This window comes from Physella acuta, unplaced genomic scaffold (genome assembly GCF_028476545.2).
Source record: "Physella acuta isolate Inbredline_101_S28 unplaced genomic scaffold, ASM2847654v3 ptg000363l, whole genome shotgun sequence".
Classification (NCBI taxonomy): domain Eukaryota; kingdom Metazoa; phylum Mollusca; class Gastropoda; family Physidae; genus Physella; species Physella acuta.
In genome coordinates this window covers 647,389-664,849 of record NW_026731882.1, presented here as the reverse complement: position 1 = coordinate 664,849, position 17,461 = coordinate 647,389, and the positions used below count along the sequence as shown (strand labels likewise).

At 35.6% G+C, this 17,461-nt stretch overlaps 1 protein-coding gene across 1 annotated transcript; it reads right to left on the bottom strand.

Moving 5' to 3' along the window:
- Positions 1-1,905: 1,905 nt before the first annotated feature.
- Positions 1,906-4,078, bottom strand: LOC131941512 (nucleosome assembly protein 1-like 1). The gene is made up of 2 exons (XM_059300784.1): positions 2,999-4,078; positions 1,906-2,300 (listed from the first exon to the last, which is right to left on the bottom strand). Exons 1-2 carry the CDS (start codon positions 4,047-4,049, stop codon positions 2,158-2,160), a joined length of 1,194 nt encoding a protein of 397 aa, XP_059156767.1. The 5' UTR covers positions 4,050-4,078; the 3' UTR covers positions 1,906-2,157.
- Between the last annotated feature and the right edge of the window lie 13,383 nt (positions 4,079-17,461).

The following is a 17,461-nucleotide window of genomic DNA, read 5'->3' as shown; positions in this document are numbered from 1 at the left end:
AAACTTTCTTCGGGGGGGGGGGGGGGCGGACACTGTTAAAAGTATATATTTTCTATATAAATTATATAAATTTCATTTCGTTCGGGGGGGGCGGTAAAAAATTTTCGGGGGGGCTTCGCCCCCCCCCCCCCCCCGAAGAGATGCCTGGAAGAAACTCTGCTCTCTGACCAACCGCCCCTTCCCCTCGTCACACATCTTCACAAAATTCCAAAAATACTGACTGTGTCTTGAAATAAGTTTAAATTATATTCGAAACGTTTTGTCTTGAAATATTTTTGTCGGGAGATAGACATATGAAATACTTTGTCTCTAATTAAATTTCTGTTGAAGTATTTGGTCTTTGAGGTGTTTAGTTTATCTTAAGATATTTTGGCTTTACTAATTATTTTTAGAAATGATATTTGAATTTTTAAATATTTTGTTTTAAATATGTTGGGTTGTTTGTTTTTTTTTTTCAATAATTCTAGTTCTACAGTTTTGAGCTACTTTGATATTGAGATATAGTTTGTGCAATTACTCTTTAAGATATTTTGACTTCAGTTATTTGTATTGACGTAACCTATTTGAATTTGAAATATTTTGCCTTTAAAAATTTTTTTAATATTTCAACCTCGTGCTTCAGTCTTTGAGCCACTATGACCTTGAGGTATAGTTTGTGCAGTTACCCCAAGGAGTTTTGCTGTCACAGTTTTCATGAAAAGATTTATTTCGGTCAGACACGTGACGGTATCAATCATATCATGATACCACAGCCAACAACCTCCGCAACAAGCCCGAACAGCTGCTACAGAGATCCAGAAAATAACCTGGTTAAAAGACACCTTAAAATGGGATTGGATGTTATGTAATTGTTTTGTAGATTTCATGTTACGTGTCCTATTTCACAGTCTTTTTTAGGTCGTAGGCAATAAAATACAAAGCTTCATCGTGCATAACAAAAAAAAACTTGACGTAAAATATATCATATAGTTAAGATAAGATCATCATTAGCGTGATGGTTATGTGACACTAGGCTATTGTATGAGGACATCATGTTGTTAGCGTGGATAATGGCAACACGGTGTACAGTTACATGACTGCTGTGCTCGTTATTCTAGTGACTGGTGCTGTACTGTTGATTCTTGATGTGGTACTCCTGTATGAGAAGAGGAACTGTCCGCTCAATTTTGTTGATCCTTGGGGTTAACAATAAGGTACGGTTTGAATCGAAGTCTTTAGAGTATTCTGATGTTTTGTGAGGCAGGGGTGTCAATGGTGTCACCCGGTGGTGTTTTTGAAGGTGTCACCCGGGGGTTAATGAAGGTTTCGCCCAGTGGGGATTTAATGATGGTGCCACCCAGTCGTGTTTTTGAAGGTGTCACCCGGTGGCATCTTATGTTTGGTGTTACCCCTCTTTCCTACTATTTTATTATTTTATAGTAAAAAAAAATTTGGTCAGTAAATTTTAAGTTTTTCAATGTGGTGTCACCCCCTAAATACTGTTAACCTGTGCTGACCGCACCCACGCATTCTGGCCATTCAACCAATCGCTACAACTATACACAAAACGGAGGGTACCTGTCGCGCACAACACACACAATCAGGGGACATGTAAGGAACGTAACACTAATCTTTACCCATCACATTTTAAATATTTATTTTGATTTGGCTTATGATGTTTTTCTTTACCTGGCCAGCCAAGGTTAACTAAAAAGGCGGTTCCTCATAATATTTGGGATGATAAATAATTCCAAAATTATTTATAACTAGGCATACTGCCTAGCTTCGCTTAGGTTTTCAAAAACATTTGATAATTTGAATACTAATTATTTGGTGATGGATGAGGTGTGGAGTGCTTAAATTTAAACAGTAATGCTAATTTTAGTTTGTTTTTTTTTCCAGAAAATATACTTTAATAACAGGTTCTACAGATATTTAGAGTATATTTGCTTGCAACAATGCAATGAAAAAGCAGCACCAAATTTAAAAACCAGACAACATGATAAAAATAACAAAGTATTGTTTTTATGTAAATTTAAAGATTTTATCTGGAAGTAAACAAAAAGTGGAGCTAGTCATTGGACATCTTTTATGTCTGAAGTAATTGTGAAGTTTGTGTTTCGTCTAGGTTGAGTATCACAATTTTCTTTAAAACTAGTAGCCCATTCATTCACAGTTCTATTGCTGTTTGCATTCATTAGGTTTGCCTTGGGCATCAGGGTTGAAATCTGCATCTGCTTCTTCATCATATTCTTCATCTTCACCTTCCTCATTTTCATCATCCTCATAATCATCATTGTCTATGGCCTCTCCAGTGAAAACAAGTTAATTAAAAAGTCTAGTGACATTTAAGCGCAATTTCCTTATGTTATCTAAAAATAGCTCTGTCGTAGCGTAAATCAAGAGCAGGGTTAGTAAAACCATTGGTTAGTTATTAAAACGTTTTTTTTTTAAATTTCTTTTCAGTATTTTACATGTTTTATTTACAATAGAGTTACATGACTAAAAACCATTGCGCGCCTAGCTACTGAACGTGATGACGCAGCCATTGAACGTGATGGCGCAGCTATTGAACGTGATGACGCGTGTGGTGTGGTTGGAAAAAATGCCTACTAATTCGGTCCAAATTTTAATTAAATAAAAAAAAATTTTGTGACCGAACGAAAGGATATTTTTGAAAACTTTCTTCGGCAATATTGTTCTAAATTATGGCAGAAATCGATTGGTACATGTTTCAAGTCGCTAAGTGGTCTGGTTGCCGAGATATGGGCAAAAAACTGCATTTTTTCGAGGTTTTTTGGCTTTTCCGGTAAATCCATGAAAGAAACCCGGAATTTTTATGGCCTATGCTGATCCTCGTAACTTGCTTAACATAATTGCTTTTGGAACTAGTCATCGATATTGCTTCGTTGAGGAGGAGATACGACTTAAAGCTGCGGACACACATTCATCCATTCATCCATCCATCCAGAAATGACGGGTTAATAAACGCAATTCTCCAGAATGGAAATTGCGCTAAAAAGAACTGCCCTAGGCACTATCCTCTCTCTTATAAAATGGCCAATCTCAAAATCAGCACCCAATAAGGCCTCTACTTCTTCATCCATCTCTGACTCTGAACCTTCAGGAACTGCAGGTGGGTTAAAGAAATTAAAGAAAGAATCTGCTTGAACTTGTTTTGTAACAGTTCTTGTTAAACCTCTTCCTTTATGTTTTTGTTTCTTTTTTATCTGTTTCACAGTGACATTCTTCCCTTTGATCCAGTTAATATTGCACCCAGTGCACTTAATGATTTCTGGACCCTCATAAGAAAATGGATCTTGAGGGTCTGGTTCATAGCGCATTTCATAATGTTTAATTAGTACTGGGTCTGTAAAGTATTCATTGGGCTCAAAATGAAATTCTAATGTGAAACCTACAGGGTCTTTATCATGTATAATAACTTTGATGTCTTGTAAATGTGTCAAAATTGGTTCATCATGTTCCTGTACCATTTCAGAAAGCATATCTACATTCTTGAATATTGTTAACCAAAAACTGGGAGTACCTTTAACATCCTCTTGTTTTTTCTCCTCACTATCCCCTCCGGCTTCTTTGGCACCCTCAATACAAAGCTTATCTTTTAGTTCTCCGGTTATTTTTCCTACCTCATCCTTTTCATCATCTTCTTCTTCCTCACTGGGCCAATCGCATTCCTCATCAGTGGGCTCTCTACTAGCAGTTAAGATCTCTTTTCTCTTTTCAAACAACTGTGAGTACTTTGGTGCATATTTCAATTCCAAGGCATTGAACTCTTTATAAAATTCAGCTTCAACATTAATAACCTCATTCTGTAGCTTTTTAAGAGCCTTGATACGTCGTTTGACCTCCATGGGTAAACTCTGAATATAACCAGACGGAGAACCAACAATAGAACACAGCTTATCTTGAAGTGCTGCTAAGACACCAGGGTTTTTCATCAACTGATTTGCTATTGCCTGACTATCACCTCCTTCCCCTATTTCTTCTGCATGATCTTCCTCTTCCACTTCTTCAACTGCATCACTTGAAGGGTTATCTGGTTCTGACATTTTCTGGCTCTGTTACTTTTTAAGTTCCCTAGGCCAGGGGTCGGCAACCTTTTGAGACTGAAGAGCCAAAATTTACAATTTACCATAATACCAATTTTTTAAAGAGCCACTAATATTTTAATTTTAATATTATGAAATTTAATTAGGATATATATATATATATATATATATATATATATATATATATATATATATATAGGCCTTTACATATATTTATACATACATACATAAATATACATATATATATATATATATATATATATATATATATATATATATTATATATATATATATATATATATATATATATATATATATATATATATATATATATATAGCTTTAAATTTGAAATTATATTTATTGATATAAAAACATACACATGTGAACGGGTTAAGTATTTTAGCTAGCTCTGCTAGAATAATAAAATCAGTAATCAAATTATATAACTATAATTATTGAATTATATTTACAATAGTTTGGCATTGTATGCTGGAAAGTTTGGTTAAATCTGGCTCATAAATTGTTGTTTTCAGCTTCAAGCACAAACAATCCACTTCATCAACCATAGGCTGTTTCCCTTTCCTTGCCGTTTTATATTTAGCTCATTTAGTTTCTTTGTGATATCTACCATGAAGATGAATGTTTCAATGCGGGAACAGAGTTTATTCCAGGCATCTCTTCGCCCCCCCCCCCCCCCCGAAGAAACTCTGTTCGGGATGGACAATTTAATAGGAAGTCCATTGAAATAGGGAGTAACTAAACATTCTAATAGAATAGCGAGTGTTTATTGTTTACATTTAATATTATATCGTTTTGAGAAAAAAAAATTTTTGTTAGTTTTGAAAATAAAATAAAATAATTATTAATATTTGTGCGTGGAGCTGAAGAGCCGCATCTTACCATCAAAAGAGCCGCATGCGGCTCGCGAGCCGCATGCGGCTCGCGAGCCGCAGGTTGCCGACCCCTGCCCTAGGCCTTATAATGCTAATTTTAGAGAAGATGTTGTATGTTGTTTAACATTAGAAAAACATTAGAAAATACGCGATTTATAACTAAAATGGAATTAGAAATACAGAGGTTCCATGAACAGTATATCTCATAATTTATATTACATTAACTTTTAAAATTAATTTTTTATTTAATTATGATACATAGCTTAATTAACAACTTATTTTAAAAAAAAAAAAACAAATGCTATACTTTGTCGTTTTCTGTTTCTATTTAAAATAGTATACAATTATTTGAAAAATAATTATTAAAAAGGTTACCTCCCTTGAAAATGGACCAAATGACGTATATTTTTGTTTACTTTTTTTTAAAAACAGTTACTATGCTTATATAAGAAAATATGATATATGAACATATTTAACGACTACAATGGCTTTTTCCGACGGGAATAACGTTTTTTTTTGTTACCCTCCAGGGTCGGTCTACGACCTCAAATAATATTAAGGGGATCGTTCGTCAATTTATTTATATATATCTCATATAAGGAGAATTTCACTCGCGGTCATCTTTTAGCCCTGCTCGAGGGCTTTGAGTCTGACCAACAGTTTTTCCATACGGCCTAGTCATCTATAGAAGTTTATGCAAAACAATAGCATGATGTACAGAGGTTAAGTAACCTAAAACTTGTGTTGAAAATTCCTTGTTTTTCCCATAAAATACAACGATTATATTGGGAAATACGACTCGTCAGTTTTGACCCCTTTACGAAGTTTTCCCACATATGCCGAGTTTTTTGTGACACCCCAAGGCGTTCTCCTACCACCTCACAAAATATCAAGGGGGGTCGTCGGAGGAAATTTTTTTTCGTAATAGAGCTCATGTAAAGAGAATTTCACTCGCGGTCACTTTTTAGCCCTCGTCGAGGGCTTTGAGTGAAACCGACAGTTTTCCCTAAAGGTCAAGCCATTAATCTAAGAGTATGCAACAAATTAGCCAGATCTAAAGAGGGTAAGCGCCCTAAAATCCGTTTTCAAATTACCCTCTGTTTTCCCCATAAAATACAAAGATTATATAGGGAAATACGACTGGTCAGTTTTGACCCATTTCCCGAATTTTCCCGGACATGGCGAGTTTTTTGTGACACTCCAAGGCGTTCTCCTACCACCTCACAAACAATCAAGGGGGGTCGTCCGAGGAAATTTTTTTCCGTAATAGAGCTCATGTAAAGAGAATTTCACTCGCGGTCACTTTTCAGCCTTCGTCGACGGCTTTGAGTCAAACCGACAGTTTTCCCTAAAGGTCAAGCCATTGACCTAAGAGTATGCAAAAAATTTGCCAGATATACCGAGTTTAAGTACCCTAAAATCCGCGTTGAAATGAACCTCTGTTTTTCCCATAAAATACAAAGATTATATAGGAAATACAACTATTCAGTTTTGACCCCTTTACGAAGTTTTCCCAGATATGCCGAGTTTTTTGTGACACCTCAAGGCGTTCTTCTAGCACCTCACAAAATTTCAAGGGGGGTCGTAGGAGGAAATTTTTTTTCGTAATAGAGCTCATATAAAGAGAATTTCACTCGTGGTCACTTTTTAGCCCTCGTCGAGGGCTTTGAGTCAAACCAACAGGTCTGCCCTACGGCCACGCCAATTACCTAAAAGCAGGTCAAAAATTAGCCGGATGTAAAGAGGGTAAGTGCCCTAATATTCGTTTTGAAATGACCCACTGTTTTCCCCATAAAATACAAAGATTATATAGGGAAATACGACTGGTCAGTTTTGACCCATTTCCCGATTTTTCCCGGACATGGCGAGTTTTTTGTGATACCCCAAGGCGTTCTCCTACCATCTCACAAAATTTCAAGGGGGGTCGTCGGAGGAAATTTTTTTTCTTAATATAGCCCATATAAGGCGCCGGTCAGTCGAGGTCAGTTTTGACCCCCTCTCCGTAGACTTTTCGGCCAACCGTCACCAGCCCTCGTGTTCTATCGCCTCAAGGCACCATCGTGCCAAATTTGACGCGTCTGCGGCGCCGGGAAGTGCCCTATCGGGCACCCGACCACTTTGCTTTATATATATAGATAGATGCTTTACCCTCAATAAAAGAAACAGAGGCGTAGCTAGGGGAGTGTGTGGGGCGTCCGCCCAGGCGCTTGTTTTAAGAACATTATTTTAATAAACGTATTGATTATAGGAGGAATTGGATATTATTTAATAGTAAGTAATTTCAAAACTCTAATCATATCAGCAAGGAAATACGTAAAATAATATTTTTTTACTAAACGTGATACTATTTAATGACCTGTACTTTGAGATCACCTTACAGAGCGCATAATTTAATGACGGATGTGCCTGTTTGGTGCACACAGGCTTCATGGTTCTGGGTTAATGTGAAAATTAATGATCTGTGACAGACACCGAATATTTACCTAAGGGCCCAAGGTTATTAAGCAGCAGGACAAAAGCGGCTATTTAGAAGGATTTGGGGGCGTCTAGAAACCAGGCCAAACAAGCTGGCATTAATATGTGGTTATTTTTTTAAAATCGGTATGCGAATAGTGATAATGTTTGGTACGGCTTGGTCGAGGTGTAGAATACATGATTGCTAACTTTTAAAATGTCAAGTTCGGATTCCAGGCAGCACGCCGTCACTGTATACACCCAGCTCTGGTGGGTACCCAGCAAGAATCAGGGAAATTATGATGTCACGCGGGTTGGGATTGGAGTCATACCTCAGCCTACCCCCACCCACCCACCCGCCTTCAAAATAGTATTTTTCTAAACATCATTTCTATCTAAATTCATTTACTTAGCTCGGTTAACATTGTGTATATTAATAAATTTCTATTATAATTTACAAAAGAAAAAAAAACTTTCTAAAACGCAAATTAAAATGGGTTTTTTTTTTTAGCATTTAACACATTTTTAAAAATGCTGCTGTGTGACAAGACAACCGCCCCTTCCCCTCGTCACACATCTTCAGGGAAATTAGAAGAGGTCGAAAAGCAGCAAGCGTCTCTATATACACACAGAATCAGGGAAATTACAAGAGACTAATAGGCATGAGCTAACTACAAATTATTTTCTTTATGAACTCTTCTTTGTTTAGTCTGTTTGCAAATGGATCTAACCGGATAGTTTACATTTACCTACAACAAACCATGGACTAAAATTACCGATCATTATGTCAACTTGACCAAAGTGATGACATCTTTCGGTTGTCAAGATATTCATGGTGAGCAGTAGCGTACGCAGGGGGGGGGAGCAGGGGGAGCGGCCGCTCCCCCTCTGGCCATTATCAGCAAAGTGGCGCCTTTTTGGAAACTTTTTAAACTCAAAGTTTTAAACAATGATATTTGTTAAAAAATGTTTTGGTCGGCACATCTATGTAAATCACAAGATTTCTTTTCATGCAGCAATTAAGCATTATTGTACTAGTTTAGTAGTGTCTACGTTTACAACACGTATTAACAGCTGAATCAGTTTGCCATTCTAAAAATAACCATTACGATGCATTGCAATGTTTAAAAAACCTCTACGGTAGTACCACTTGGCAAGAGGTGTGTTAAGTTTAAGGCAACTGTATAATGTATTTGCTTACGAATAATTGAATTAGAAAATGTTATACATAAAACTTCACACATAATTACTTTATATATACAGTTTGAATCGTGTGATTAATTTAAAAATAATTACAAAACAGAAACAAATACAACTGATGTGGCACCTCTATTTAAATTTACTTATGAGCAAACTGCGTAGTGGTGGGGAAATTTTGACGTCATCACGATGAAGTAGTAGTATTCTTACAGTTTGGGCGATAGTGATTACGATTACAAATTATATGAAACAGTTACAACCCCCCTCCCACATGGACCCCTCTGTAAAAAAAATATTGTCATAATACCACTGCTACTTATTTAAATCTATTTCTGTAATATATATTTGTGTAATATATATTTGCGTAATATATATGTATGTTTAGAACAGTAATCTAAAAACTGACGCTATGTTCACTCTGAATTGGTTATCTCCCCCCCCCCCCCCCTCACCCCCACAATTGTGTAGAGCGACATTAATGTCCCACCTAGGTATACACCGGGTTGGATAATTGACCTAAAGTGAACGGACAGTGGTGAATGAAGTTGAACCCCCACCCCCCAACCCACCCCGAACAGATCTGTTTAGTACATGTAGAAAAACGGGTACTGATGTACCAAATTAGCTTTTTAAACGTAACACTCTGTGAATATTGTTTTTGCAATTACCAGTAAAAAGTTGTGTGATCAATACAGTGATCTAATCAATACCTATCACTATGTTAAAAATTGATCATTCAAGAACACAAAGAAGCAGTAGTTAATTAAAATATATGATCTGAACTAAAAGACCGATAATTAGTTAAACGTAGGATGTTATTCCGAATGATTTTCTATTCTATCAAAAAGCGTGGTTATATACCAACTCTGATTTTAAAAACTTTCATTATGGTGTAATACTTTAGCATTTATGATGGCGATATATTAAATTCTGATTAGAGACAAAAACATTTTGTAAACACAAATAGTGTTAAACAATTTCATTATAATCTAAAGTAATTATTTATTTGTTTTGACATTTATAATTAAATGTGTAGATATATACATATTTATATTAAGAGAGTGATTATTTCCCCCATTTCACTTGTCTTAAATAATTTCCCAGGAATTATTATGTAAGAAATTTGTTTTACAAGAATTACAAAACAGATTGTGTTACGTTCATTGTTTTTGGCTGTAGTGTGTTTTTTTCTTATTTCTTCAGAGAGCTACATTCAATTTAATTTACATCATAGCGAAGTAATGACATACAGCTAGTAATTATATATATATATATATATATATATATATATATATATATATATATATATATATATATATATATATATAATACACGTATATAGAACGTGTTAAAAATTTGGCGCCTTTTTTGCTCTTTTCGCTCCCCCTACAACGAAAACCTGGATACGCCTCTGATGGTGAGTATTGGTGTACTCAACGATACTGATATAATCTACCCGTATGTATATCACATGGACAGTTACCAGTGTTTCTTTCAGACATTTTTATCCGTGGGGCGGACAGTGGTACTAGAAACTTTCGAGGAAGGCGGACTTAAATTTCTGGAGGGCGGGAGGGTGAGGGGGGCGGACAGTGGTTCAAGTATATATTGTACATAGAAATTATATTTCGATCTGGGAAGGGGAGGTAGGGCTATTCCCCCACCCCCTCCCTCAAGAAGAGAGATTTGAAAGTTACTCAGAAGTCTCCAATACAAGCTATTTTAATTTTGGTACCAATCTGTAACAAAGATTCTAAGTCAAGATACTCTAGAACTACTTAGACAGTTGTGAAATATTCGTAGGGATGCTTCTGGTATTGTAGAAGAAATTAATATCAACTCATTCGTTTATAAGCATGTTCAACCAAAATCTTGTATTTTTATATAAAGGGGAAGTGTTTTTTTTACTTTTTTACTTTCTCGTGTATACGAAGTATAGAGAAATTCTTGTAATCGTGCAGAAAAAAAAATCGAGATTTTTACAAATATCGACGTTTTACACCTCACTGATACGGAAAAACATTAGTTTTGCAATCTTGTCCTTATTTTTGTGTGTCTGTCTGACTGTGTGTAAACACGATAACTTGAGTACCATTACAGCTAGGTTGATGAAATTTCATATATAAATATTTTATTAAAATCGTAGATCCGTATCAACTTTTGAGCGATTTCCGATAACCGGAAGAGGTACTTTTTCTACTTTGAATTTTTAAAAGCCTATAACTTGAGTGCTATTTCAGATAGATAAATGAAATTTCACATGTAAGTAAAAGATCTATATCTCTACCTTCTGTCACATTTTGGATAATTTCCGTTGACCGGAAGTACTAATTTAATCTATTTCCGATTTCTCAAAAACGCATGTAAATTTATAAAGTACTAATAATATTGCGCACTATTATGCACATTTTGTTTTGGCGCTCGCTTGCTGCGCAATTCTTTTTTCTATGAGATTCTATTTTTTAAAGTTTAAGTAATTAAAAATCATGTCTATATTCCAAGTTATATAAGAATATTCGAGAAAGTTTAGGGGAGATCACTCCCGGTTTATTTCAGAAGATCTACGGAATGTAACAACAGGAGAACCTCTGAAATATTTGAATTTTATTTAAAGAATGGGTAGAGCTGACGGACTACGCCGGAGCAACAACAAAAAAATCGTTAATGCAAAATGCTAATTTTTTGCGTCATGCCCTGATTGTATTACGGCATTTAGTACCAGCGGCGTAGCTAATGTGGAATAAAGACACCCCCCCCCCCGATTTGCATTGTAAGCAGTAGGTGTAATGTTCTGTAATATAGTAAAAATTAGGTGAGCACGTTAAAAGTCTCTAATATCACTTGAATGTGAATCGCAAGGGGGGGGGGTATATCTTAGGACAACTGTAATATAATATAGGCAGTAGATCTGATGTTATAGAGGCCACAAGGTTGATGTAATGGAAGTAATAGATCTGATGTAAGAGATGCCATATATATATATATATATATATATATATATATATATATATATATATATATATATAGATATAGATATAGATATATATATATATATATATAATTTAATAAAGGCCACAGATCTGATGTAATAGAGGCCTTGCATCTGATTCTCCATGCACGAAAGGGGTTCATTTTTTAGTTGTTTGAAGATAGCGACATTGCTCCTAGTATCTTTTATATGTTTTTTTCTCACAATAATTTGCAATTTAAATAACTCGTGTTACTATTTGCAAAGATATATTTAAGAGGGGCATATTGTCCCACTCTTATCTGTTTTATGGGACTATTTTCTTTTAATTTAATTGTAATTGCTTGTTCTCTTTATTGATTGATCTCATACAAAATTTGGTTTCATTTGCCTGTTTGTTGCATTGACCTCACGTAAAAAAATATATAGGCATAAATCCAATGGTCGACGAACTAAATGAACACAACTTCTTCCAAAGATAACATGTTTTCTACAGTAACAATTGCTGAGCATATTTCTCCTTCCTATTATTTGCAAATGGTCTATGTGTTGCTTCTTAAAGCTTTGAAATACACGCGTACAGGTATAAGCCAGATCTACCCCAGCTTACTCGGTATTAATTAGATCTACCTCACTTACTCGGAATTAATTAGATCTACCTCACTTACTCTGAATGAATAAACTATCCCACATAACTCTGGCTAAATTAGCTACTTCAGCTGATACCACCCTTAACAAACAGTGTCTTTATATGCACTAACCCATGCATACATGCATTTAAATTAATCAACTGCTTCAACTCTATACATGTATTTAAATGAATCAGCTACTTCACCTGCATACATGTATTGAGATAACCCAACTACTTCACCTGCATACATGTATTTAAATGAATCAGCTACTTCGGCTAATATTAACGTCAACAAACATTAGTGCCAAACCCCGTTCAAATCCAATTTGCAACTATTGTTAAATACATACAACACCAACCTCTATTGGTTAAACACTCGTCACGTAATGCAATCTCGACACTTTTACTTGCTTATAACAACCTCTATTGATGACTCTAATTACAATTACGTTTAGAGTATTGACTTACACTAAAAAAAAAACATTGCAATCAGACTGAGCATTCAGTAATAAAGATCTAATTAACGCAGGAATATAATTACGCTATTTCTGCATTTTAAAATTCAAATGGATTCGTTTTGGTACTCAGACGACAGCGGCGATAACTCTGGCCACGCCATCAGACAACAATCTAGTCGGGAACCACATGAGATATAAGCAAACCTGGCGGCAAGTATTGGTGGGAGGGGGGGGGGCAAATAGGTGACTGCAGCCTCGACCATTATGCGATCGACATATATATGGTCGAGGCTGCAGTCACCTATTTGCCCCCCCCCCCCTCCCACCAATACTTGCCGCCAGGTTTGCTTATATATATATATATATATATATATATATATATATATATATATATATATATATATATATATATATATATATATATATATATATATATATATATATATATATATATATATATATATACCACATGCTGGAAAAAATTTGACCCCCTCCATGAGACGATCCTGGCTACGCCACTGATTTGAAGCCCCTGAGGAGCAAAGATCTGCAGGTAGACCTATACACCGAATTAGCTTTTTTGGGAGGGGGGTGTGTGGAGTGGATGGGAGTGGGGGTAACTGTCTTCAGTTAAGGTTAAGCCTGCATAACATTAAAAGTTAGCATTTAAGAAAACAAAATGTTTTTAAAGCAATGAAATAAAAAGTCTGACGTCTATGTTAATTCTGCGTAAACCAAATACAGACCTTACGTTGTGTTACACCCAGACTACTAAGCTTCAACTCGGCCGTTGCCTCATAGGCCACGACAAACGTAGCGAATAAATCACCGATTGAAGAAAGATTGGAATCTACTATAAAGTCTCAATGTAAACATTTTTTTAAATCAATATTTATAATGCAAAAGCCATTAATTCAGATTTTTCTTTTATCCTGAGTTACAAGCAATAAAAGCAATAACGTTTAACATAAATTGATATTTGGCACAGATAGTCGTGGCTTATTTGGCACTCTCCACGTTGACGTTATTTTAATTCACACATGGATCAATGCTAGAATATATTTAAATTATTTAATATTTGAATAATAAAATGTATTTAATACTAGAAGACTAGAATATATTAGAAGACTAGAATATATTAGAAGACTAGAATATACTTAAACGAAATATTGCGTCGTATTGAAATGAAAGTCACCTTTTTGCTCTCAGCAAATATATGAATATTAAGTGGTTGCTTATGAATTAAGCTCAAAAAATGCCCCCACAACACACACACACACACCACACACACATACACACACACACACACATAAACACCGCCAGCTCCAACTCGACCTTATTAAAAACTATATAGCCGAAATTTAATAGGGAAAATTAACAAAGGGACCTGGATGAAATTTATCTCAGATTGAAATATTATTATATGTGAATAAAGTTTTTTTCTAACGTGTATGTTTTTTAGCGCAATTTCCATTCTGGAGATTTGGGTTTATTAACTCGTCATTTCTGGGAATGGATGGATGAATGTATGGATGAATGTGTGTCCGGGCTTTAAGTCGTATCTCCTCCTCAACGAAGCAATATCGATGACTAGTTCCAAAAGCAATTATGTTAAGCAAGTTACGAGAATGAGCATAGGCCATAAAAATTCCGGGTTTCTTTCATGGATTTCCCGGAAAAGAAAAGCCAAAAAAACTCAAAAAAATCAGTTTTTGGCCCATATCTCGGCAACCAGACCACTTAGCGACTTGAAACATGTACCAATCGATTTCTGCCATAATTTAGAACAATATTGCCGAAGAAAGTTTTCAAAAATATCTTTTCGTTCGGTCACAAATTTTAAAATTACATAAACACCTACAAACCGATCGTTCTTCTAGCTTGAACGCACCCCAGCATTATACGTCAGAGCTATTTTTAGATAACATAAGGAAATTGCGCATAAATGTCACTAGACATTTTTAATTAACTTGTTTCTTTAAAGCATAAATGACTAAAAAAACATTCAACCCCTGTTATAGAAAAACACAAGAGGAGACATCTTTAAAAAGTGTGATAAACTTTACTTTGACATAATTGTCGATCAACTTCGTATCTCAACTGAATTTCATTCATCGCATTGAATTAGTATTTTCACATAGTGTAATAAAATTAGAAAAATATCATTCTTGCTATTACCCAATATGAAAAAGTAAGAAAATGTAAAGCTATAAGCAGTGTTTCTTTCAGACATCTCTTCGGGGGTACTCCCGCTCCCCCATCGAAATGGGATCTTTATAGAAAATATGTAGGAATATAGAGAAAAAAATATATAGAAAAAAAAGTCCGCCCCACCCCCCTCTCCCGGAATTGAAAAATGTCTGGAAGAAACACTGACTATAGGTTAACCATTTCTAAAGAAAATCAACATATAAATATATACCTGACAGATTCTTGAAGTCACGACATATGAAGGATATATGCACTTAGATGTTAGGTTTTTTTAACAATGATGTCAATTATATTGTAAAATAACTGTTACAAACGTTGTAATAAAATGATAACTGGAAATGTAAAAGCTGTTATAGAATGTTAACTAGATATGTAAAAGTTATCATAGAATGCTAACTGGATATGTGAAAGTAGTTGTAAAATGCTGCCTGAATCAGATGCGTTGCGACCCTTCCCGGCGCCCGGGGACAAACTTTCGATGTGCACCCCCCCCCCCCCCCCCTCAAACTTTCGATTTGTACCCCCGCTCAGGATTCCGATTTGCACCCCCCCCCCCCCCTCTAGCTTTCAATTTATTTTTCCAACCCATTTTGGCGCCCCCTAAGGGCGGCTCCCGGGGACATGTGTCCCCCCCGCCCCCCCCCCCCCCCGACTACTACGCCTCTGACCTGAATATGTAATGTCCTTAAACAAAGTTAATTCAGTTGTTAAAGGGGCGCTAACTGAAAATGTAAAAAGGGACTTAAGGGAGGTAACTCGAGGTGTTAGCCGATACTATTACAACAACACGTCAAATATCAAGTTAAGTGAAGAAATCTGCAACTGAATAGAAGATTTACTCATTAGGTAATCACAGACACAAAGGTACCCTATTCAGTTATTAAAGCAGTTTAGACTAGCCATTGATATACCAGATAGCGTCAGACAATTGGATTAACTGCTTGGCTGGGTTTAAACTTGACGTCTATGCATTTCGTTCCAGTAGTTGTTTCCTAAATACTTAGGATATTTTGTCCTGAAATATCATGCTAGAAACATTTTTGAAAATTAGTCTTTGAGAAAAATTGTTCTGAGATATTTTTCATTAAGATATTGAGCCCTGAAATAATTTGTAAGAAACCTGTTGACTTTGAAATACTTCGTCTTAGTTATCTCAGGTACCACATTCACAACGTTTACAAAGACTATATCCACGAGGACAGACGAATACCTCTACATCCTAGCACAACATGACGAAGACTACACAAATCTATCTACCCAACAACCAGATCCTATTCTCAAACGTCACATCCTTACACAATCTTTTATCAATCGAAATCTTTCTACAACAAACACAATCTGATACCCTTGCAGTACCTAAGATACAATTTATAACACCACCCTTCCCGCTCACCCCTTGTTATGCCACTGCTTGTACATAAAAACTAATACATACGTTTGACATTAATTTAATCAAGCTTGATCGTTACAAGCTGTTAAAAAAATTATTACTCAGACGCGGTCAGTCTAATGACAGAGCTGTTGAAATTAAAAAGCATGTAACATTTTTGGATTAATTGTGCGACAGATGTAAATGATAACACGGTATATTGTGAGGTGAATAAAGGGAAATTACAGAAAGGCTAATCAATTTTGTTCATGTGGACCGTGCAGTTTGTAGACTGACATGGCCGGTTGGTGGTTGTTTGTTTTGTTATAATCTCGGAGGTGGCATTTTGTGACGTGATTTTTTTTTCTAGGTACACCCCAAAGTCATATTGCTTCATAAGCGGCTGGTGTTTTGTTCAACTTTTTAATGCAGCTTTGAAAAGGTCTTTCGTAAAGATTACTGTGTTGTAAAATTCTCAAAACATTATGTTTTTTTTTCTAACTAATTTTCAAAATATATATAATTACACGAAATATATAATCGTTATACATATAAACGTACACATACTAACGTATATACACATACACAAACACACACACAAACACACACACATATATATATATATATATATATATATATATATATATATAGGTATAGGTCTATATCATTTTTTGTTTGTGTGTAATAGTGCATAAAGGTAAATGATTAACGTTGGGGTATTGGATTTGTAGGTGGGTTAGAGTTTGATTAGCAGTAGGGTTAAAGAGGGAAGTGGTGTGGCAACAAAAAGGGTAAACATGGGGCATTAGGCCATATAATTGTAGGGCAGCAGACGATATAATTGTAGGGCAGCAGACGATATAATTGTAGGGCAGCAGACGATATAATTGTAGGGCAGCAGACGATATAATTGTAGGGCAGCAGACGATATAATTGTAGGGCAGCAGACGATATAATTGTAGGACAGCAGACGATATAATTGTAGGGCAGCAGACGATATAATTGTAGGGCAGCAGACGATATAATCGTAGGGCAGCAGACGATATAATTGTAGGGCAGCAGACGATATAATTGTAGGTCAGCAGACGATATAATTGTAGGGCAGCAGACGATATAATTGTAGGTCAGCAGACGATATAATTGTAGGGCAGCAGACGTTACAATTGTAGGGCAGCAGACGATATAATTGTAGGGCAGCAGACGATATAATTGTAGGGCAGCAGACGA

What these genes read in the sequence shown, in the direction of transcription:
- LOC131941512 (XM_059300784.1), bottom strand. Translation starts at nt 4,049, where the DNA reads ATGTCAGAACCAGATAACCCTTCAAGTGATGCAGTTGAAGAAGTGGAA. An exon ending in AGTGCCTAGGGCAGTTCTTT is followed by an intron (nt 2,301 to 2,998) that starts TTAGCGCAATTT and finishes TTAATTAACTTG; the next exon opens with TTTTCACTGGAGAGGCCATA.